The following is a 25,209-nucleotide window of genomic DNA, read 5'->3' on the forward strand; positions in this document are numbered from 1 at the left end:
TTTTGTTTATAGGAATTCAACAGGAAGTTTGAGATGACTGATAATATCAAGAAACGATTTTAAACAACAGAAGGATTGAACAGTTTCCCATTCGGTAAGTGGCATAATTTTGGATAACCATTTTTGTAAGGGATTGTGAACGGTTGAAATAAGTGTTTGATTTTATCGGCTTGAGAATCGGAAAAAATCGATTAAGAATAGCTACGTATTACGCTGTTTATTATCGAATGTCCCTTCTGTTTTTAAATTTGAAACAAAATTACCTATGATCCCTGAGATGATCCTGTCTTCGAAACGCCTTATGACAAATATCGCAAGTGTATGGCCTCTCGTCCGTATGCGTTCGTTCGTGAATCAACAAATTGTAAGACTTGGTGAACCTCCTCTGACAATACTTGCAGATAAACTCCTTCTTAGGTCTAGAACTGGGTCCCCTACCACTACCCGGGGGTCTTGTAGTTTGATGTTGATGCAATTTCCGGTCTAAAAACTCCATAGTTAAACCAGGGGCCGCTGCTGGTAAGTGAGGATGTTGGTGCATTCCCGCTGGTACTTGTCCAGCGGTGAAAGGGTTGTAGTAAGGTGACACAAAGGGAAAGTGTTGCGCGTGTCCTGTGATAACCGCGGCCATGGCGGCAGCCGCTTGCATTTGATGGTGGGGGCTGTGTTGAACTTGATGTTGCAACGAGAAACGAGGTTGTTGTTGGGTAGGTTGATGAGATCCAACTCGTTCGTGACTAACAACTCCCCCCGCCGATGTGGGTTCCGAATTACTTGTCCGGTACTTATGGCTCGTCCAATCTTTACCACGACCTATCACCTCCAAATCAGATGACTCGCTACTACCTTCGTCACCGTCTTTAGACGTCGCGGATTCCGCTAACCTTGCGAAGTCAAATTTACCCTTTGGTTTCATAGAGGTTGTACGTTGTTGGGATTGCGTAGTAATTTGTAGCGATGACGCGTTAGATTTGTGATGGTGCCCGTGTGCCGGCGAGGGTCTTCTTGAACTGGTAGGACGTTGCGCGTGGTGCGTTGTCGCGAAATCAATTGGTGAGTTAGAACCCGCACCACCGATCGTTTTTGACGGCGAATGCTTCAGGGATCTGGGACTAGGTTGAAACGTGGGTGTTAAGTCTTTCCCACTACGTTGTTGTTGTTTATCGAACGCGTTACCGATACCACTATTGACGCCACCGATACGTGAAGTCACTTCCGTCACCGTGTTTTTGTGAGCGGCGTGATTGTACGCGTTGTTGACCGAGGCCGCTGCGACTTGGGCGGCAGCCGCGGCCAGGATGAAGGGATAGGGGAAGGCATTATGTCCACCGGTGTACGAAGGGCATAGTGGTAAGGGTGCCAAGGGTAACTGGGGTCTTGGGTACAATGGTTGCGGTGTCGGATGCATCGCTCCCGGTGGTGTACCCGCGGGGGAACTTGAGACATCCGGTATTGGTCCCCCTTGACGGTGGTGGTGGTTTTTCCGTAAACGGTGATGGTGTTCCGTTGATAATTGGCTGTGAAGTTGATAACCCGGGTGAAAGGAAGGTGGCAAGATTGGTGGAGCCAGCGCGATTAAGGGTGGGAGCTTTAATGGCTGCCGGACACTTTGAAATGATGGCGATGAGGATGGCGTCCTACTACTTGTAGTCTCTTGATCCGTACGATCCGATAAATCAATACGACTAAGTTCTGCGAAAGAACACAAAAACCAAAAAGAAAAATATGGTTAATTCATTTCATTTCAATTCTTTTCTAATGTGTGTGATCACGGCCGGGGTTCTGGGATTGGCTGGTTCACCCTGCTAGGGTATATATGTCTCGGGTTACTTCCATCGCTTGCTTTGTAGGTAATTTGAGGATGGTTTTTACGGGATGGGGGAAGGTATTTAAGACTTTCGAGCACGAACGGATAAAATCAAAGAGTATAACGTATAGCTGACTGACATCTCAAGGTGTCAAAAATCATCAGAGTTTTTTTTTCGCGGCGAACATTATGGGTTTCGGTTTACCTTCCGATTTTCGTTTGTTCCTCGCGTAAAATTTCAAATAAGGACTGTGAACTCTTAACGAGTTAATTGGTTTTGAAATTAAGTTTATTTCTAATAATTTTATTGTATTTTTAATTTTATAAAACAAAGTGGACCTTATAACTTCTCTCTCTAAAATGCGAAATTCCAATCGGGAGTTTTGGGTCAAACCTACTTTGCTTGCTGGTACAGTATAATTTTACCGGTAGCATACGACTGGGTAGGACCTAACCGCCCAAAAAACAAACGCGGTTGTTTAGCTCCTGGGGTTTTCTCTTTTCATTTCTTTCCTTTGAAGTATTTTTTTTTTTTTTTACCATTTATAAGTGGTCTTCGGTATTTATCATTATTTACCATTATTCAAATTACACCAATCCCCGTTTTTATACACCATTATCTAGACTAGCTTTATAGTAAATTCCATATGTACGAAATAGTATCATTCCCTAAACTTCCGTGTAATTTCGGAGTTTTTGCAAAATTGAGTTTAATTTTTGTTTAGGGTACCCTTTCTAAGTTGTTTCAAAAGAAACTGATGCGAAAATAAGGTATATATATAGGGCAATTATTTAAAATAGAGATGATTTCACTTGTCTAAAGTGATACATGAACGTCCCGGACCCGTCCCCGGAGTCCCTCTATGATGAGCCTTGGCGCCTCGCCGAAAAATGGCGGGACTATACGTTTTTAGTTCCATCACTAAATAGTATCAGGAAGTATTATGTTTGATTTGAATTGTAGTAGTAGATAAAAAATTATTTTGACTCTTATAGTAACACCCTAAATCATAAGATTAAAAAATTAAGCTAAACGTTGTCAGAGCGTTATTAACAGACGTGTTAAAGGGATACCCCGCTCTAGCATTTGATTTCCTAGGCAGCTAGTATAATATAAAAACAATAATAGTGTAGAGAGTAAAATAGACCTGCGTGTGTAAGTTGTTTATATATAAAATATATTCAGCCGATATAAAAAACAAAACCAAAAAACAGTGGCGCCATTTAATTTCTCTGCGGAAAATTCTTAATCACGTCCGAATAAAGTCTTTTCTGGTAAACAGATTAAACCGTTTTTAACCACCAACAAATTTGAGCCTACAATTACCCCGCGCTATTTTATCGTTTCAAAATTTATGTACCAGCCTGCGTGGAATTTTTATCACGTGACCGTCTAACGGTATGTGGAATGGTGCAGTTTGGGTTGAAGATACCCTATATGTATTCTTAAATTACGTTACAAATTACCGAGGGGTTAATCACTGGTAAAATATAGATCACCTTGATGTGCAGAATATCATCGTAACTAAGTGTTATAGACCTCTTGTTCTTTGATTCAGTTTGACCCAAAGACCACAACCTTTAAGTTATGCCAGGCTTAGCAGAAACACGCTGTATAGTACTATCATGACTTGATGAGGAAGGTGTAAAGACCCCCTCGAAAATTACTAAAAAAAAATTTCAACTCAGTTGCCGATAATGGGTTAGTGGAATTATTCCAGATCAATACAAAAACCCGAAAACAAAAAAGACTTATGGCATTTTTATGTTAAATACTAAAGTGCATGGCATGCATTTGGGACTTTGAAATCACGACTAGAGCGCAGCCATTATAGTATACGTTTAAGTACCCTTTTTTACTAAGGAAAATTACATCCTTATATCTGGTCCAACTGAATTCTATAGCGTATAGATTTTGAGGGGTTTAAATAGGTCCGTTTAGTTTAGTAGGTAATTAACGCGCACGATCGCGCAAGGACCCCCGAATATTTTGGGCTCGTTCCCTCTGCAGTCGCTACTTAGTACTTACTATCTCTCCAAAGCTAATGGGAACGTTTTGTCTCTGCTGAATAATTTCTGCTATTAAATATCCATTTTCTTGGATACCGATACCGATACGCGCTTAGAGGCGAGGTAGAATGCTAGAAAAGGGTGTAGTATATATAGGTATGCTTCTGGAATGGACCATGCACTTTGCTTTAAAAGCGTCTATTTATTCCAAAAACCTCTGTCATTGCTGCGCGGGAACATAGACCCCAGTGTTTATTTCGAAACAAGATGGTAGAGGTTATATTAAACGATTTCTCTTTCGAAATGCAAATATTGAATATGGACGGACTATAGAGACGTGAATTGGTCCTCCCAGATATCCTCAGCGTTTAGGACGTAAATGATGCCCCCTGTTGGTTCAAAATAGAAGCTAGTTCTCGTTAAAATACAAAGGTGCTACACGGCAGCACGGACTAGAGATGTTCATGAATTTGTGCTTCCAGCATCCTCAGCGTTTAGGTATAGGGTCGTACTGTAGGGAAACCTAAATGATTCCCCCTGTGGGTTAAAAATAGAAGCTAGTACTCTCATACAAATACAAAGGCGCTACACGGCAGCACGGACAAGAGATGTTCATGAATTTGTCCTCCCAGCATCCTCAGCGTTTAGGTATGGTCGTACAATAGGAAAACGTAAATGATGCCCCCTGTGGGTTAAAATGGAACCTAGTTCTCGTGCAAATAAAATGGCGTTATGCGGCAGCACTTAACAATGGCCTACCGAAGAGTAGCTTGGGCGTGCGCAAGGTACACATGGGATATTTTCATTGCATGTCGCAGGTCGCCCATCATCATATACACCCAAAGAACTGAACCGAACAGTACTCTCTTTCTCTGAGGTGTCCCCTTTTTTAGGGAAACGTGGGTTGCGTTGAGAGAATTATGCGCTGGCCCATTCATTAAGTACAATAATAATAATAAAATAATTACAATCTCATTCTCTCATTTCTTTTAAAATTAACAGAGAGAGCGGCGGCTTGTTGTATATTAAAAAGCACATCATATTTCTTTTATGTATATAATCTTCCTTAAATTTAAGTAGCGTGTAATTTGTAGCCCGGCAATTTGTTGACGCGACCATAGTCGAAGTTATAGTGAAACTTTTCCGCGCGCCGCTCTCTTAAATATAATGAGTTAATGAGGATTGTGTTTAAAATGTGTTCCCGTTGAACCATATTTGGCGGCAACGCGCGTTTTTCTCGGCGACGATGTTCTTTGGCGTCCGTCGGACCTGGTTTGTTCCATGCTGGTTGGAGCTGCCGCCGTCGGGGGACCGCTCTGGCTATCCCGCGCGCTATAACCCCTTTTAAGACTACCAATTTGACCCCGGGCCGTAATTGTATCAGGGTTGTTTCACCGTGCTTGAAAACAGGGTGCACATTTTAGTTTTTAAAAAACCCCTTTAGATGTTGATATTTCATTATGTACAAGGTGTAGTCAAAAAGGGTAATAATAGGACAAACGTTATGGCTCACTGTATGTTGTTGGTCTTACCAACACCCTTTTGTTACACCCTGTATACAATAAGAGGCTTGGCAAGTAGTTAAGTTAATTTACTAATCTATAGTTCTCCTTGCTTTAAGTGGCTGACTTAATTTAAAGACTCAATTCAAAGTGGGCGCCAATTTTAAGAGGTTATATAGCTAGCTCTCAATTACACTTTAAGCCTTTGTTTCTTAATTTTTCTTATAACTCCAACCGAGATCTTGAAGGACTACTGTTGAGAAGTTCAAGGGTTTTTATTGCACCGCGGCTTATTTTTCCCCCTATAACTGAGCAGGCTTTCATGAACATCTTAAAGAAAAAGAGATTCATCAAGATGTTTACGACACAAATATATATATAAATTCAGTTATCAAAATATTTATTATTTTATTAAACGGATATCTTAAAGAGTATTCAATCGCGGATAGATTTAATTTTAGAAGTAGGAATGGAGAACAGAGTAATATCTGGGCGCGCGTCAAAGTCCCGGATCCCCTTCCCCGGGACGGAGGGGGGAATGAAAGAAGAGGCGGGGGCTCATAGCGACAGATGTAAAAAGGAATAATTTAAACTTTTCGTTACGTGTTGGAGGGAGGGGCTCTATACTGGGTGGTCTATGAGTCGGAATAACTGAAGTAAATACTAACCGTTCCGTTCTCCATCCCTACATCTAAAATTAAATCTATCCCTGATTCAATCGAATATTATATTGTTCTTTGGGAAATCAATTTTGACTGTATCCTATAAGGAATATTTATTATGTCCATGGTTTGGTGGTACAATATCCTTCAGAGAAATATGGAACCGGAATACCGGATAGACAATTTTTTTCTTGAACAGTTTTTCTACCACCAATTTCAATTTGACCCTACTGTTAAACTAAAAAAATAAATCTCAAGCGTATGCATCCATTTGAGGGACAAAGTCTGCGGCCTGTGCATAGGGGTGATGGTGGTCCCCAGTGCTATCAATCGCCGAAATTTTTGACAGTTTCCGTCTAGGCAAGCGAGGCCCAACACTTTTTTTTTCTATACGCGAGAAAAAAAATATTGAATTCTTGGATGTTGCAGCCACCCTCACTCACTACTTCCTTTTTCAAAGGTCTGGGTAGAATTTTTTTTTAAGTTTTTTTTTAATATTTTTTTATTTCATATAAAAAGTTCTAAAAAAAATTTCTTAACCCATGCTGGTGTACATATAGTACCCCTTATCCTGATAAAACAGTGTGGAAAAGATAATATCAGTCTAAAAGATTTATTTTATCTTATTTGGAAATCGCCGTACTCGCGACGGAGTAATTAGGTATGGTAAATTGGAGACCTAAGAAAAAAATTCTTAACCCATGCTGGTGTACATATAATACCCCTTATCCTGATAAACAATGTGGAAAAGATAATATCAGTTCAAAAGATTTATTTTATCTTGTTTGGAAATCGCCGTACTCGCGACGGAGTAATTAGGTATGGTAAATTTCAGATCTATGAAACCCAGCTTCGAGAGATCTTAATTTTAAAATTGACTTTTCTTATTTTTTCCTTGATTTAAAATCAGTTTTTCATCCGTTTAATAAAGCCATTTTACACAGTTCAGGGGTCTGCAATTTTACATACCAATTTCTTCCATCGGCAGTACTAAGATTTTGGATTTTCGGATCCCTTCCACACTTTGTTAAGGAAGGATGCGGCTTTGTCAAAATTTCCTTAGCTTAGACTATATCAGATGTGAGCGCAGAACGCGATACGTGTGTTAAAAATATAATTTCCTGTGTGTAGGGGCAGAGTTATGGGCCATTTAATACGCAACCATTTGTTAAAAATCGGTGTGAATTCCAAATTCGACAAACTGCCTCCCCAAAGAAAGATTAGCTGCTCAATTTCACATTTTAAAAAGGGGAGGGGTTGCAGTATCGTCTGCTTGATTTAGGGTTAGCAATGAACATTGATTGGAGACTATATGTGAACGCAAAGACGTTAGATAAGGGCTACAACGATACCAGTCCAAGTTACCAAATTTGGATGGTCCGAATTGTTTGAAGCCATATCTTAATCTTAATTTAAGTCTTAGTTGTAAATCCACATGCATGCGCAACAATGTTCTGTCTAAAGACACCAACGTGGTCAACACATCAGCCTCTTATTGAACCTCACTTTTGAAAATGGCCGTGTATTAAACTCCACTATGCCCAGCTATCCCTTCAAGGCAGAGCGGAGCGGGAAACGGTGGTTGCATGTTACTCACTTTCAAAAGATGCTTCAAACTTAATTTGTAAAAAGAAAGGTTGTTCCTTTTTTATTTCGACGCGTGTTTCACGAATATAGTTTGACGTTTCTTACGTAACAAAAGCCTGCCTAGTATTTCGCAACGCCGCATGGGGTCCTACCATACGCCACTTTGAAATCGATTGTTTTCGCAAAGTTCTAGACAACGTTGACGCATTTTGTAACCGCATTTCCTTCCCTATCAAAACTGTACGTACATACATTCGTTGATTGACGCTTATCGGGCTAATCAACATGACGGGGAGCCTTTTCAAACTTTAGCTTTAGTTAAAATCGATAGGGGTTAAAAGGTCAGGGGAAATACAAGAAGTTACTAATTTCATAATGAACTCTGATGAATTAATTAAGTGAAATTTTCCTATGGGAATCTTATTTTTATTATTATAAAAGGTCATGGAAAATAATATTTCCATTAATGCATATATATTAGCAATTAAGTTTTCTAATTAAAGCAGACGAGGGTAATTAATCAAACACCGATATAAATTAATAACCAATTTATTACCGTGATAATTTATCAGGTAAATTGATTTTTAAATTTTTGTCAATGATTTAAGTATATTTGGATCTCAAAACCTATTTAAAAAACCTTAAATTACCCACACTAAATGCATGGTAATTTAAAATTTTCCAAACTTTGATTCGGTAACTTAACAGTTTTCTTTTTCCCCCAAAAAATTACGACAACTTCTATTTGAGAATTTCACGAGTTTTGAGGCCCACATTATTTTTCTTCTTAAAGTTTATCTGAGTCAAAAATTAAATCGAATTCTTTTTGCACACGTTGTTGAAAAGCGCGACTAATTCGATTATATTTTATTTGGATCCTCTTCTTGTGACGACGCGTAAAAATAATGAAATTCTTGAACTAAATCTATCCGTTTCGAGCTCGCAACTTAAATATAGATCGGCCAATCGTTCTCCCCCGTTCATTTTATTAAAGGAATATTCTAAACCTTTTTTTATTTTTTCGCGAAGTTAAAGCGTGAAAGGTTATACGAAGACGCGTTCTGGCTGGGTGGCTGGTTTTCGCGTGCCTTAGTCAATGAAATGTAGTTAAAGCCCTGCACGGTATACTAAAGAAAAACTATAGGGTATGAATATCAGTCTTACGCGAGTACGTTAGTAAACTGAAAATGTTATATTTACTATCTTGTTTTCACTACAATATGTATGATAATTTCCAAAAGCGTAATATTTTTCACTCATGTCCACTCTAGTGACTCACTTCATTTTATTTCTGTTTGTCCTTTATAAGACGTTACTAACTATAGCCTTTGTTAACCCAAAGTATGGTATTTTCCCGCTCTTAATACAACCTTCTAACAGCCCTGTTACGTTCGAGTCTATAGGTAGCTTTCAGTTGCTACGTCACACCCTCCTTAGTCTTAGCATTGTTCTGGCAGACATATTGGTGGGTTTCAGGTTTAATCCTGCATTCAACCCACCAGATTGCGTGTAAATTATCTCGAATCTTAGCTCCTCTCCAAAACCAAAGCCCTCTCTCTGTTCAAAGTGTCAAAGACATTAGTTTATTAATTCGAGCTAGTGATCGCGAAAGCCTCTAATATGTCTTGGCCATCTTGTTATCCCTGGGTATAGTCGGGGGGTTGTTCCTAAATTAGAATTGCGCGGAATTTCAATTAACACACAATTCCTTTCGGTATTCCGCGAAGATGATGCGGGCTTACATCTCAATTTAGAACAAGGAAGGGATTCTCGACTCTCTTCAAAAAAAGTTTCTATTGTAAAACATTCTCTAGCAGACGAAACATTTCGGATTTGGTTTCTTTTGAAAAAAGAAAAAAATCTCTCCAATTAAGATGGTTTCGAATTTAATTTCGACGAAATAACTCGACTCTAATTGAAAGGAACCGCTCAAGCAACAAACCTCGTAAGCAAAAATAGATTGAGATTTTTGTGTGTAAAAACGTTCTAACTGACGGAATTGCACTTTTAAAGATGAAGTTAGCGACTTTGTAAAGTCGCAACAAATCGAAATTGTTTTAATTGAACTTACAGGATTTTTGCGAGGGTTTTTTTAATGACGTCACAAATATTAATAGAATGTCTTAATTTACGTTCTCAGAAGTTTAAGTTACTTGGTATTGGCTTTTAGTATAAAAGGAATTTTTCCATTTGCGTATAGTATGTTGCAATCAAAATATTTTCCTTTGGGAAATTTGGCCCATGGTTTATTTTTAGACACCCGACTCTTTTAGTAAGTTTATCTAATAGGTTTTCTTTTCTAACCGTCGCTAGACGTAACTAATTAAAAGTAAATTCCATTGAACTATTCACTAATTTTTTTATTTATTTTTTTCATCCAATTTCTTTCATCGGAATTGGCGCCAAATTCCACGTGCTGGTATTGTAATTAAGTGACATGATTGGCGCGTGCGCTTGCATGCTTTGAGAGCTCGAGATTGTGTATAGCTATTTTTAAACAATGACGTAACGACCCCAGTGTCACGCGGCGCAATATTTGAACGGATAAATAAAGTATCTAGAAATTTTTAGAATATTTTTGGAAAAAGAACAGAAAAAAAATCCAGAATTCCTTTTCTTTTTCATTTTAATTCTCAATTTTATAACATATACTTTAAAATAATTTATCGCCTACGCATTTTGTCACATTACATTGATTTTTTCAAGCGAGTTCCTACGGATTTTTGGCATTTAAAAAAAAGCAAAAAATTCTAAGCTCTTAAAAAATATTATTTGCAAAGAAATCTTATCGAGTTGACATTGGTTTTTCGTAGAAAAATCTCTTAGTCTCTCTCTCTCTCTCTCGCTCTGTCTTAAGAGTGAAAATAAAATTTTAAATGCCATTGCTGCAGCATCCAGTCAATGCTCTAAAAAAACTTAAATCGCCTGTAAGATAAGGAAATTTCTCGCTCCTACTTCTTCTATCTAAGGACATAGGGGCTTGCGAGGATTCGAGTATTAAAAACCTTAATCGCTGATAAAAATGTCCATGGAAGCGCGCCACGCATGTGCCCAGTTTGACCCACCCGTTTGACCCTCCCCCCTTCTCCCATACAATAAATACTTCACTCTTAAGCTTTAAAGGGAGTATGCCTTGGTAAAGTTGTAAAGTTCTGATTACGAAAAATGTTGATTCTTCCTCTGTAAAAATACTCTATTATTATTGCTTATTGTTATAAAATTGATGGCATTAGTGAATTACCTCTATATATTATTAAGCAGGGTACTAAAAGGGGTATAATTTATCCTTTTTTAATCAAAAGAGCTTATAAAATAATGAATATTACTAATTGGAATCATGTTTTTATGTACAATATTAGAGAAGATACGGGCGATTAAGTAATAAGAGTAATGGATGGCACTACGCGTTAGGCTTTCCTCACTGGGAGTACCCCCTATTGGACAAACGAACACGTTAGGTGGTACTAGGCGTTCAATAGGGGTACTACTCCCGTCCCCAGTGAGTGCTTGTGGGCGGGAAGCCTAACGCGTAGTGTCCTAATATTACGGAAACTTAATTGCATGTATATTCTTTAATATTGTAGATAGAAACATGGTTCCAATTAGTAATATTCATTATTTTTTAAGCTCTTTCTGTTAAAATAGAACAAAATAAACTCTAGCCTGGCATATCCTTTTGAAAGATTAGGTCTCTCTGCAATGATCAAGGCCTATAACGACGGGCTAGCTATGAAGAAATATGTACTCATTACGCTTCAATATTGTAGACAAAAACATGGTTCCAATTAGTAATATTCATTATTTTTTAAGCTCTTTCTGTTAAAATTGAAAAAAATAAACTCTAGCCCATGCAGCATGTCTCTTTAAAAGATTCGTTCTCTCTTTAATGATCTAGGCCTATAACGACGGAGAAATAGGGATCGATGCCGGATTACGCATTTTATTATCCCTTTAGTTTTGGAGTAAAATTTTGTTTGGTAATTTCTAATTCTTCTCCTATACATATACAAACGGGGTTGGGTTGTTCTAGACTTTTTTACTTTGGTTGGTCGCGCGTGTGGTCCAAAGTTGACACACAAACGACGGTTTTAAAACCTTTTTTTTTATTTTTTATTTTTTTACTTTTAAAAAGAAAGAAGACTGCCAGGTATTTAGGTATACGGAGGATATATGCTTCTTTTTCGGACATGCAGTTACGTTTTGCGGCAACGGCGGCCGCTCCTGTCTGCCCTCGTCTCTCTCTCTCTCTTTTCTTGGGTAATCTTTTGGCTGGCGCATGCTTCGGCTTAAGTTTATAATCCGCGTGGCACGTGAGAAGATTTAGGAGCCCAACCACTTTTTACGACCCCAAACTGATGTCGATAAAAAGAATAAAAAAAAAATATTTTTTAAGAGCCCTGAAAATACTAATTCGAATTTTACGCCAACTTAGCTTTACCTCCCAATTTAAAGGGATAGTTGTTGCGGGGATAGATTTAATTTAAGAAGTAGGAATGGAGTCTAACGGTTAGTATTTACTTCAGTTATTCCGACTCATAGACCACCCATTATAGAGCAGCCCCTCCCTCCAACACGTACGTAACGAAAAGTTTAAATTATCTTATTAGCTAACTTAAACTACGTTTTGAATCAGGGATAGATTTAATTTTAGAAGTAGGAATGGAGTCTAACGGTTAGTATTTACTTCAGTTATTCCGACTCATAGACCACCCAGTATAGAGCCCCTCCCTCTAACACGTAACGAAAATTTTAAATTATCTTATTGTCCGCTCACTTAAACTACGTTTTGATGACGTTGCTGACGGGGACGACGAAAAATAGTGACTTAATTCCTTTTTACCTCTGTCGCTATGACCCCCGCCTCTTCTTTCATACCCCCATCCGTCTCGGGGAAGGGGGTCCGGGACTTTGACGTGCGCCCAGATTACTCTGTTCTCCATTCCTACTTCTAAAATTAAATCTATCCCTGGTTGCTGCAAGTAGAAGTCCGTATCCCGCGTTAAAGGTCTTTTAAGTATTTCAATTTATGAATTAATCTATTCAGTGTTTTAGACCCACGCGATGGTTTCTTTAGTTTGGGCCCGCCACCATGGGTCGTAGAACTCACTGGACCCCCTATCTGAACAGCAATAAATTGGGGTGCGGTCACCGCATTAGTTATCCGGGCTTAATCGTATTGAATGATTAAGGTGGTTTGTCTTCTTCGTCTTCTTGGGTTTTCTTTCCTTTTATTATCTGCCCCACACTTAAAGAAATGCACCACGTGGGTGTTTTCATACTGTAAAATACCTTTAAATGATTATAACCGAGGGGGTAATCACTCTCTCATATTCTGGCAACCCAACATACAGTGGCAAGGCGTCTGACGATGCTTTATGGTTCGAGGGAGAATATGATCCCCAACATACCTTGCCCCTGTGCGTTGGTTTCTTTCTCTGTATGTAATTGTTGAAATGGTCTATACTCAACTATTGTCACAAACAAATCTAAGTTCAACTTACTAATTGCGTGGATTGGACGCATGCATGCAGTACTCGACATCAGTCACACCGCCAACGTAATTTCATAAAGAACATTTTGTCGCGTGTTCGCGTTTCCCCGATTAAGAACATTGAAAGGCTGCCATAACGAATTCTCGCTTCATGACTTTTGAATGGCTGGCGTACCTTCAAGTCCGCCTTATTCAATGATACAAAGCGAATGCGCGTTTCACATCGCGTTGGTGTTTTTAACTAAATTATTTAGTAACCTGATAAAAATTTGTATGCCATACTTATGAAAAGGGGTTCATTTCTGGTTTATCAAAGCCTTTGTAGAAGTGACCCCTGGAATATATGGGTATAAACAAACATCTATAACCTAATGTTGCAATTTTCACGCCGTAAAACCCCCTATCTCTAACAATTAAATCTTCCTTGGGATGTGCTTATTATATAATATACTTCTTGTTATTATATTACTTATATTATAAAAGTATATTTCAAATATGCGTATGGCAGGCTTCCAAGGATCAAAACATGTTTACCTGTTTTCAAAACACCTGTTATAATTTTAACGCCCTTATTGCAAATTTTCAAGCCTCCTTCAAGCAAGGTTTACTACTGTAAACTTTATGATGTTATCTAAGTATAACGCGTGTATTTTAAGACAAATTTTTCATAATTTTGTCAAACTTCAAATATTATACATTTTCATTAAGTTTTCTTAAAAACGTCCAAAAATAAATAAGCAAATTTCCCGTGATTGTATCCCTTAAGGTAGCTTGTAAATCAATTATCGAACTTACCCTTAAACAGTAACAAAATGAATAATCATTGAAAACGAACTTATTTGTCAAAATGTTTGTTTGTTTATTTTGGACAGCGCTAACACGCGTGTTTTAAGAACAGCTGAAACATTTGACTCGTTAGATAATCCCTAGCTATGGAAAGGGGATTTTGAAAGTACGGGGAATCTACATAGGTTTAAGCTATTTTATGATGTCATATCAACAACGGCGCTTATATAATTAAGTCACTGAACTGTATAGAAAAAAACCTGCATGTTAAGTGCCAGAGATTCAACGGAAAAGGTTTTATATTTTTATGCCAATTTAAAAGCTTCTGTTTTGTAACAAAAGGGTTTTAAGCTAAGTTAAAAGCCGGACCATTATGTGTATTATTATTAAAGTCGATCAGCGACCATTCAATAAAATATGAATCGATTATTAATCGACAGAAATGGTCCTCCTCAACTTTATTTTCCATGTGTTTTTCAGCCAAAAATTATAATTACTGCAAGAAGCGATATCTAGATAGGGAGAAGGTATAAGATGCCTAAGTATTCGCGTGCCATAATCCCAATCCCCCTTTTAAAATACAAGGGGAGACGGCCCGTCTTCGTTCTGTATACCAATCGTGCGCTTCTTTAGCGTGTACCAAATATTCAAGTTATACCCTATAGTATTTAACTGCGACATGCATGGTAATATCGTTCAAGAATGGAGGAGGCCCCGTAACGGGTTCCGATGCAAAGAACCGTAGATTTGCGCTGCCGTTGCGGCTTCCTTCTCCAGCGGCAGAATGATTGGAATGGTTTTTTCCGAAGAATTCAAAGATCCACGAGCAATAAAACAACCACGTTTTACATTTCCAAGGAGTACAGTACACCCTTTTCAAAAATATGGGATATTGTTGGGTATGTGCAGGACATGAAAGACCTTATTTTTCCGGAAGAATCTACGAATCCACGAGCAATAAAACAACCAGGTTTTACATTTCCAAGGAGTACAACTTTTTCAAAAATATTGGGATATTGTTGGGTTATAAATAGGGCTTCAAAGTTACCAAAATTCCTTTTATTTTAATTTACCTCTTTGTTAATTGCCTATGTACATACTCATCAAACAAGGTGCTCAACACACATTGCAGACTCTATTTTAGCCCCAGACTTTAGAAAACTGCATCTATTATCTATTAATAGACGCGGGCACTCCTTGGCAAACGACTTGTTATTATACTCGAGATTCTCATGCAGAGAGCAACTTCTGATTCTGAAACCTGATGGAGATTGGGATACTAATCAAGGCGAGGGGCTAACCACTATCATTCTCTATTTCTTTAACTTCACTATTAAAATTGTCACATATTCTTATACAAGTGTTTATCCCCTTTATTATTTGAAATACGCGGGAGCAGTTTTAACCGGCGAGCAGCTTACGCTGCAGGCTGCGCTTAATTCTTTCTACGGTCCGTTTTTACGCCACGATTTTTGGTTCAGCGGTTTTTTAAAACGGCGTACATGCTCCTTGGTATCGTTTTCGTAATTAGGGCTAAGGAATTCAGGAGAGAAACTAACGATAGTGACATTTTTTGTAAAAATAGCTCTCCTGTGCAACTTCTTCGAATGCCATGCGCTTAAGCCAAGAAAGACTCTGCGATCCTCTTATACTTTTTCTCTCTCATCCGTGACCCTTAAGGCTTTGAAGGGATGTACCTATCCATGCAGGGTTCGTATTGAATCTGGTTAACCTGTTGGGCAAGCTAGGGATTTGGGAAAAATGGAGGAAAGAGTCAGGGATTATGGTTTCGGTTGGGATATTAAATCAGGCTTCGAATAAAGTTCGAACAATGCTAAATATGGGCCAGGTATGATCATGAAGTGAGCTCATGTTGAGGGCTCATGTAAACCCCTTATTGTCAAAATTTGGTCAGGGGTAACCGAGGAAAGTCAGGGATGTCAAAATTTGGTCAGGGGTAACCGAGGAAAGTCAGGGATGTCAAAATTTGGTCAGGGGTAACCGAGGAAAGTCAGGGATGTCAAAATTTGGTCAGGGGTAACCGAGGAAAGTCAGGGATGTCAAAATTTGGTCAGGGGTAACCGAGGAAAGTCAGGGATGTCAAAATTTGGTCAGGGGTAACCGAGGAAAGTCCTAGGGATGTCAAAATTTGGTCAGGGATAACCTATAGGAAAGTCAGGGATTTAAATTTATACCTTATAAGGTCAGGGATTTTGTTTGATATAAATATATCAAACCATGCTTCATGGTCAGGTGTAATCTTGAAATTGTGGGCTCAGGTATTCCCAAATTCATAATACCAATTTGAAAGAATCATTATGATTAATCTTTCGAATAAATTGAAATACATAAATTTGATTAAAAGTAACCCAAACTAGAATTTATTAAAATTTATGAATTAACACGCAGCAGCTTTAAATACCTAAATAATTAATATAATTTCCCGAAAGGCAGCTATCTAATAGCATTAAGAGCTATTTGAAGCTGTTAAGGACTTGATATAAATGAGTATGTATGTTATAGGGGCGCTAGAAAAATAATAACCGAGTAGTCGTGTGTTGCTAATTAACTGGTATTACGCCCTAAACGTTTGGCACTGCAGGCGGCTGACTCTAAGTTAAGCTATAGCAGCACCTTATTCTTAACAAACCCCCTTCCCCCCCCCCTCCCTTCCGCCTTTTCCTTGGGGTTGAGGCGAATATAAATAAACAGGACCCATTAATTTTGGCTGCTGGCAAGACGCGTAATCCGCTTTAGAACGGTTCGTCGGCGGTGGTGGTGGTGATGGTAAGCGTGGAGTAGCAGCTCTATATTGCGGTGTATATCGTCACGAAGGCCCGGGAGCCAATTTATCGCGTCTCTATCTTCTTGGCTTGGCATTTTAAGAAAAACATTCATCAGTAACTCGGTCCTCGAAAAGTTTCCTAAAGTCGCGTTGCAGATCGCCGAGAAAATTGTCGCGATACTTTCCGACACGCGCTACGACTCGCGCGCGAGCCCAAAAAAATAAACGTAATATGCATTTTTTAGCCTTCGTAACCCTAAGTGTGGTTTAAGGGTTATTGGGTTGATTATTTATGGGTGGCCGGCTGGTATCATAAATTCAAGTTTGGTATATACAGTTTGAAGTATTTTATAACTAGCTGCTACCCGTGTAATAAGAACTTCCATCAAAATGATATAAAGAATGGGTAGATTTTACTGATGACTAATTGTTTTGTAGCACCCAAGGAGCGAGGGCACCCGGCGTTGCCCGTTGGGATGCATTTTTCATTACTTTTCACGCAGACATTATTCCATAAAGAAGGGTTTTTAAATTTCTGGCCGCCATTTAAAAAGATGGCAACAAATCGAACCCAAAAGACCGTTCAGCCCGTCTATAGGTTAAAGGAAACCAGTGTATTAAATATTTGTGAAATGGGTTGAAACGCACGGACTTAAATGCGTAGAGAAGATTTTTTTACATTTCTGAGCCCCATTTATTAAGATGGCGACGGATTGTAAAAATCTTTCATAGTACGCTCCTACAACTTATGAGTAACGTTTATGCAAATTTTCAGCCTTCTAGGGCAAGCGGTTTGGGCTGGGCGTTGATTATCAGTCAGTCACTCAGTACTTTGAGATACCTACCACCTTCTGAAAGTTTTGTTTAGGCCAATTAGGTAAACATTTTGAAATAATCTGCAGGGGGTTTGTATAATGTCCCGATCGCCTTGTTTTGAAAATCGTTCCATCTAGTACTTTGTCGGGTAGCTATGTAGCAGCGGCAGCAACAGCAGCAGGGAGTTGGCCTCTCTTCTGTATCGGGAGCACTAATTATTGGCGAGGCGCCTTGGTCTCGCCAAAGACTAATAGGACTCGCCTCATTAACGCCCCGCTAAAAGAGAAACTATATTCTTCTCAAAACTCTTTAGGGGGACAAGCAAGGTATATTAGGATGTCTTGCCTTGCCTTGTCTTTAGTATATCGCTTCCGTCGTAGTGCATCGCGCCCTTATATCTTTCTTTAGTTTACTAATGGCTCCTATTATTACTGAGGCTTTACTACAACAATCAATCCAATGTGTCTTAATTCCTTCTCTACAGTCAAAAGTAAAGTCCTACAGTATGGAGTTATTAGTGCGATTTAAATAATTGTCTGTGAGCTATATTGTTGAAATGTTTTATATATTTACACTTATTTTATGTCATTGAAAATTATGTTTTGTATTTTTATTTTTCTTAGTAATATCATAAGTTTATGACACTACCTATACTTCGTAATGCTACTATAAGAGACTTGGAGCTCGTGCTATAGTTCTAGAAGAACGACTATAGCGACGTGAATTGAAGTATACACTCGGTGGTTAATTTTGCAGGACCAAGTTCCATCTAGGTCCTATTTAGTCTGCATTACTAAGCCTTTGAAAGCGCCAAAACCAGGCGTATGTCGCTTTACCTCGAATCTATGACCTACTTAAATCACTTCATGACAAACTCCAGTTTGTAACCACTGACATTAACTTATGGTGAACATATCTCATGAACTTATATTTGCATTAATTCTTAATTGTTTTTCAAGGTGTTTCTCGTCTTCCTTAATTCTCTAAAGTCTAGTCCATTTTACTCTCAAATTAATTATTTTAATTTCCTTCAAATTATCTAATCTCGTAATTAACTCGTTAACAACAAATAAGTTTAGGCCCCCTATATCAGATTAACAAAATTTCCTTGTCCCTCCAATGATTCTTTAAATTAAATATTGGGTACGTTCAGTAACGAAAATCTCAAGGAAATCGCTGTTTTCTTGATGTGTGGTTGATGGGCTCGAGACGTCACAGTGACGTAAAAGGCTGTTGAACGGAAAAGTGACATTTTGAAGTTAGCGCTGTTTTAGAAAATGGAGTCGGGGAAACGTCTTACTGGTCCTCAAAACGTTACGAAGCGCAAATGGCTCTTTTTAATTATAAACGAGCTCCCAAATAATGAAATTGTTGAAGAAAATTATCCCTATTTGAATGGTAGAAGTAGTTTTGTAAAGAAAACTAATACAATTACTGTAGGAATAGCATATTGGAATTTAAATTTTAAATCCCGCGCCAACTTTTCGTTTGTCAAGTGTTCAACAATCAAGCGCTACGTCACGCCATCAAAAAAAACCATATCGATTAGATGGTTTTTTTGATAGGCAAGCGCTGAGCATCATGACGTCAAAACCGGAAACGCGAAAAAGCGTACAGTAGGAAAAATCTCACATCGCTTAGTAAGCGCTGCCATCAAAGAGAGTTACTGAACGTACCCATTATGTCGGCAACTTTGCTAACGAAATCCTAAAAATCGGGGATTTATTTTAGTATAATCTTATACGCCACCGTTTTCTTAATCCGTGCTGTCTTGGCGTGCGCTTACTCCGCCAAACGTAACATGTTTCATACACGCAATGTTGCACGCGGAACGTACAATTTCGCGACTTGTTATTTAACGTACTCGGTATCGTTCCACGGAATCTCCCTCTCTAGAGATATCCGACTATCCTCTTAAAATCCCTCTTTCGCCGGACGGATCTTAGAGACTGAGTCTCCTCATGCACTCCAAGGATGATGCGCTCTTCTTCAGACTCGAAAGTATTCTAATTCGAAGTTAGTTACGAACTTAATGTCAGTGCAATTGCGATATTGCGGGTTTAATATCTTTTCTTTTGCGATTGTAAACAAGGTAATAATAATTTGCATATTTTTTTATGATCGTAAAAAAGGTAATAACAATATCAATTTGTGAATATTTTCGTACAACTTTCACGTATTAATAAAAAATATACCCACGCTTCGCTTGCCTCAGAATATATAGTTTTAGTAAATGTAAATGGTTATAGCTATACCAGAAGTGAGATGAGACTAGAAGTACTGAGCTAACCAAATTCTTCACTCGGCGAAAGTGAATATTCTTGATAAGACACCAACGGTTGGCCCTCTAGTGGCGGTTTCAGAATTTCCCCTCCAAAACGTGAGACGCTCGCGGTGGTAGACGGCCGAACTAGATTCAAGCACCCTCGTCCGTGTTCCGCCGCTTTAGGTTGAGGGGAAGGGGGTAAGAAATGTTTTTGGAACTCGACCAATTTTTTTCTCTCTAGTGTAGGCGCGATTGAAGCGGCGTAAAATCCTCAAATATGTTCACTAATGCCAGGATCTATTACCAATGCTAGAGCCCTTCACTTCTAGTCTCATCTCACTTCTGCTATACCTATAGCTAAGTTTATAGCAATGATATTTTGGTACGGTACTAATAATTCTAAATAGGTGAGGTTTTTTATATAATATATTTCAAATGCAAGATATTAAATTAGTAATTTAAGGCGAAGAATTAATGTCTTTTAAATTATTTAAAATACGTTTAATTAAAAAGACTCCTAAAATTAAAAATTAACTATCCATAAATTCCCAATTATTTATTTAGAAATTTGAAAACAGTCAAACGTAAAGACTTATTTTTATCGTAAACAAAGTATAATGAAATTTTACTCACTTTTTAGTCACTTATTTTTCAAAATGTATCTAGATTGAAGCAAGCTTTCTTAGTGACCATTAAGTACCTAATAAAATCAGCTAAGCTATAAATAGAGCCCCGACTGAAGTAGGCTTAGCTGGCGTTATGACAATCTGAAGTTAGGGTTAAGATGATAAACTTATGATACAACTATATAGTTTAAACGCATGGAGGATTCATACAATTAACACCAGTAGGTCAGGCTACCTGTAGTGGAAATAAACCAGTCTGTTTTTGCGCTCCAGGTAGCCTAACTATCTATAGTTCAGCATGGTATAGCTCAAGGAATTCATGAAATGTACTTGGAATATTAAGTGAAATTTTACAAAAATTAAAAACTTTCAGTTTTATTTATTTCTGTTGGATTTGCGCTCGTATGAGGCCAAAAGATGCTAGTTTTGGATAAGAACGTAGGCAGGCAGGCAGCTACGGGGATTAATGTAAGGTAGCGGAACGCTACAGTTCGCTAGGACGCTGAAGCGAAAACGTTTGGGGTTTTTAGTTGCACTTCCACTTTTTTTTATCAAGATAAGAAAGCGTTTCTTCCTCCTCATCTTCTTACTGTTACTGTTAGCGTTAGCGTTAGGCTTAGCGGCATTTTCTTTATTTCATTCGAAACCAAAAACATTTTAGAAACGTTTTGTTCCTTAAAGAATGTCTCGCGTCTTTACCCGCCCCCCCTCCCGGTTGCTGCTGCAGATGCAGTGGTTTGCTAATCTTTCTCCTCTCCTTCTTCATGCAATTTGACATTTTTGTCTAGGATGAGCAAACGCCTGGCTGCATACGCATTTCGGCGCGATCATATCATCATTATATTTAGTATTTAGACTATACGCGCGCTTTCAAAAGGGGTATAACATAATTACGCGTCTTTTCGGTACAAGAATGTGACACAGTTATGACGTCACCCAGACATGGAGCGACTTTATACCCACCCGGATGATTCCATGTCCCTATTATGGAAGCTGTTAGCAGCATGCATGGTTTGAATCAGTGTTTCTTATAATGCTACTCAATCCATTCCTGAAGATATAATGTGCAAAACAGACCCTGTACAACGTGACACAGTTATGACGTCACCCAGACAGTCGAACGACCTTTACCCCTGGAAGATTTGATTCCTGTTAAGGAAGTTGTAATCACCATGTTTTGATTCAAAGTGTTTTTTATAATGCTACTCAATTCATGCCTGATTATAAAATGGGCAAAACAGACCCCTGTACAATGTGACACAGTTATGACGTCACCCAGACAGTCGAACGACTTTATGCCCCCTGGAAGATTGCATGTCCCTGTTTAGGAAGCTGTAATCACCATGTTTTGAATCAAAGTGTTTCTTATAATGCTACTCAATCCATTTCTGATTATAATGGGTAAAACAGACCCTCGTACAATGTGTCACAGTTATGACGTCACCCAGACAGTCGAACGACCTTTACCCCTGGAAGATTTTATTCCTCTTAAGGAAGTTGTAAGCACCATGGGTTGAATCAAAGTGTTTCTTATAATGCTACTCAATTCATGCCTGATTATAATGGGGCAAAACAGACCCTGTACAATGTGACACAGTTATGACGTCACCAAGACAGTCGAACCCTGGAAGATTTCATCCCTGTTAAAGAAGATACAATGGTTTAAACCAGTGTTTCTTGCTGCTATAGTCGATTCATTCCTTATTATAATGGGTAAAACAGCCCCGTTCTGTAGTAATCCAGGTCATGTTAGAAGTTAAAATTTTTTGAAGAAAAGTTTTAAGTAAAAAAATATAAAAAAAAATAAATAAAAAATCAAACGTCTTTTCTGGCTACCTTATAAAAAAGTCGATATAGCGCTGTCATTCCAACAGCGGGGAGTCCATGCAGGCCCTCGCTCGCTTTCAGAAGTTTTTAAGAAGTTTTGGGCTTACCTAAGCTTGTAAGCTTTCGATCAGCGCCCCCTTGTGTCAGTCACCAATTTCTCGTCGGGGTACGAGTCAGTTTTGTTGACCTTTTTGATCCCTTAACATTACCTTCCTCATTGCAAAAGCGTACCACGTAACACTGCGTTGAGTAATACTACTTCAACCCCCCCCCCCCAAACTCTCCTACTGATTTGAAATTTCTTGCTATACTAACTTAGAACAAAAACAAAGGTATTGAGTTTTCATTCAGGCATTTAGAGAAACCCAACTTATAACGTCAAGTTAGCTACTTGAGAAATGAATATCTCATCACTGTGGTTTCTATTTTAGTTTAGTTTATTTAAGTAATTTTCTTTCAGGGGTCATTTTGTTGCTTCGTTTCTTGAACTAGCTCCGCGGGATATATTGGCCCGGTCTAGTGTATAAGATGGATTAGCTTACCTTAATAACTATTAACTTTAAGGTATTCTAGCCCTAGTTACACTGATCGTTGTTTTGTTGAAATAAACGCTGAGTTTGTCTTTGTCCACCAAAAATGAATTTCAAATTTTTCATATTTTTCTTAAATTTACTTTTCAAAAATATAAGTTTATTTAATTTACAATTAGAAACCCATTTTGAGTAACCAATAACAAAGGAGACTGGGAATGTTTGTTAGGAACTTATAGTGTGTATTATTATCAACTTATGATACCTCACATCGGAAAAACCAAACGGTTTTTTGGGAATTAAATGTATATAAATGGGCGTTTTTCATATTTTGCCATTTCGTGCAGTTTTTCAAAAAAAATTAAATCCCTCATAAGCTTCTTTAAGATCCGCAATGCATGCCGGGATATATATGTAATACCGCATGCAATGACCTTTAAATCCGACATCGATAACAGAAAATTTTAACACTATGAAAAATTGGGTTTTCTGACTTAAGAAAATTCACTTAAAACTCCCAACAAAACTATATGCTTCAAAATAAGATATAATTTTTATTATTATTTTTAACAAGTCTTACTGAAATATTATAAATTGCACTGCCATATAACTCTGGTTTCATAAGAGACCCGAGTTATTAACGCAAACTTTGGAATGATTTAGATTTCAATAGCAGGGGAAACTTTCTGGATTATGGTAGAAATAATATAACAAAGCATATTATTATAGTATTCTCCTAGAAGTGATATCTAGTTTACTAGGGAGAAGGTATAAGAGGCCTAAGTATTCGCGCGTGCCATAGTCCCAATCCCCCTTTCAAAATACAAGGGGGGACGTAAAAAGAGACCGGGCTATTTCGCTGCCTCTCCTCAGTCGGTCGGAAAATTAAGTAATTTTCAATATCATTCGCGTCGCGCTGACGTGAGTTTTCAAGAACCAATGAGATGGCTGCTGGTTGTAATTTAGAGGCGGCGGGGACTAACTCCGGACCTACATACGTTTGGACTGGAGATAAAGCTAGATTATAAATGTGGGGCGAATTTATACCTTCTCCCTAATAATCTATAGATATCACTTCTTGATTCTGGTATCTTTGTGGGCATCAAATAAGGCATAGCTTTCGCGTAATCTTTAACCCCTGTATTGAAGAATGATTCGGAACGAAATAAGTCTACCAAAGATGGGAGAGAAAAAAATATGTTTGAAACCCCGTGATCTCGAGTCGAGAGTAGACGACGTACGCAACATAAAGCGGAAGCGCCTGCGCAGCGGGGTGAAAAAATAATACACATGCGCGTTTCAACTGATTACATTCCTTTTCCCCTTGACAAATGACAATCGAACCAAAAACCAGCGCGCGGCCCGCCGATATTCGTCCGGCGCATTGTTATTCTTCTCTAGCTCCGAGCCGAGAAAGAAACCACGCGGCTAAGCCACCCTCCCGATCCTTCAATTTCCAAACGAACTCTATAACAAGATGGCCGTCGTAAATGCTACTTCAAGCCCCTGTTGTGTTATGTTTTATATTCATTTTATAGTAAAGTTGCCTGAGTTTGTAATAGCTCCTTCTGAGTGTTTGGTTTGCTATAGGCAACGCTAAATTTAAAGGAATCTTGCATTGGATAATAGAAATACGTTTCATACATAGATGGCGCCAAATATTCAGAGCAGGCGTGATAAGTAGGGCCTGGGATTGTGGCTCCATCTAGCCTTGCATATTAACAGCTATATTTTCTATGTCTACACGCATACTTCCTATACGTTTTTAGCTAAACGTCCTAAACTCTTTACTTACGTAAAATTAAATAGGGAGGTGTGGCTTAAAATGGCTCATCCCCTTTCCACCAAAATGGCGGCAAACTTCACAGAGTGAAAGGCTAGTGGGGGGAAGGCTAATGATTGGCTAAGTGAGGGTCTGACGCTTAGTAGGGGAAATTTTCACCCCTTTTCCCACTCCCTATACTATTGGAATCAAACTACAACAACATACTGGTTGAAGAATAAGTCCTTTTGAACCAATAGTTAATGATACTCTGCGTCATGAGGATGACGTCATAACTCTTAACTCATACTAGCCATTGTACCCTTTGTTATATTTAAAACTAACTTAAAGATACCACCAATTTTTGGAACCTTTTTCAAAATGAACAATATAATGACAACCCTAGTAGTTTCAAACCAATAACCCCATAAACCATCCCATTCCGAGAGAGTTAAACGTTCCTTCAAAAAATTGCGCCAAGACTTTTCGACTCTTGGTATGGATGGGTATATACCGGTCCTATGTTTCATTTTTGATCCCTACTCGCCTCTTGTGGCTAGAAAGAACTCCGAGTCCAGACAGCGGGTGGTTTTAAGTTTTTAAAGGTGCACAATGGCACTCCAATGAAGTCGCGCGTATTTTTTTTTATCCCAAACGCAGGAAGGAATGAATAAAAAAGGTTTTAAGAGACTCGCTCTCTGGCTGGCAGCAATCTCCTTTTGAGTTTCAGTTGACTCCTTTGTGAAAAAAAG

General features: G+C 38.4%; 1 protein-coding gene and 1 long non-coding RNA gene across 2 annotated transcripts in view; one reads left to right on the plus strand and one right to left on the minus strand.

The window, feature by feature from the left end:
* The window catches only part of LOC149654631 (uncharacterized), a 159,789-nt gene that overhangs the window by 11,995 nt on the left and 122,585 nt on the right, over window positions 1–25,209 (plus strand). The window contains exon 2 of the long non-coding RNA XR_016370703.1: window positions 13–94. This is a non-coding gene — a long non-coding RNA (uncharacterized LOC149654631). The remainder of the gene's footprint in view (window positions 1–12; window positions 95–25,209) is intronic.
* LOC149654632 (uncharacterized) overlaps window positions 1–25,209 on the minus strand; it is a 45,363-nt gene that overhangs the window by 1,765 nt on the left and 18,389 nt on the right. Inside the window, exon 2 of the mRNA XM_089846206.1 lies at window positions 264–1,692. Within this exon, the coding sequence (XP_089702332.1) occupies window positions 264–1,692 (1,429 nt within the window). The remainder of the gene's footprint in view (window positions 1–263; window positions 1,693–25,209) is intronic.

This window comes from Phalangium opilio, unplaced genomic scaffold (assembly GCF_054372755.1).
Source record: "Phalangium opilio isolate 3A_F unplaced genomic scaffold, DU_Popi_V2 ptg000079l_1, whole genome shotgun sequence".
NCBI lineage: Eukaryota > Metazoa > Arthropoda > Arachnida > Opiliones > Phalangiidae > Phalangium > Phalangium opilio.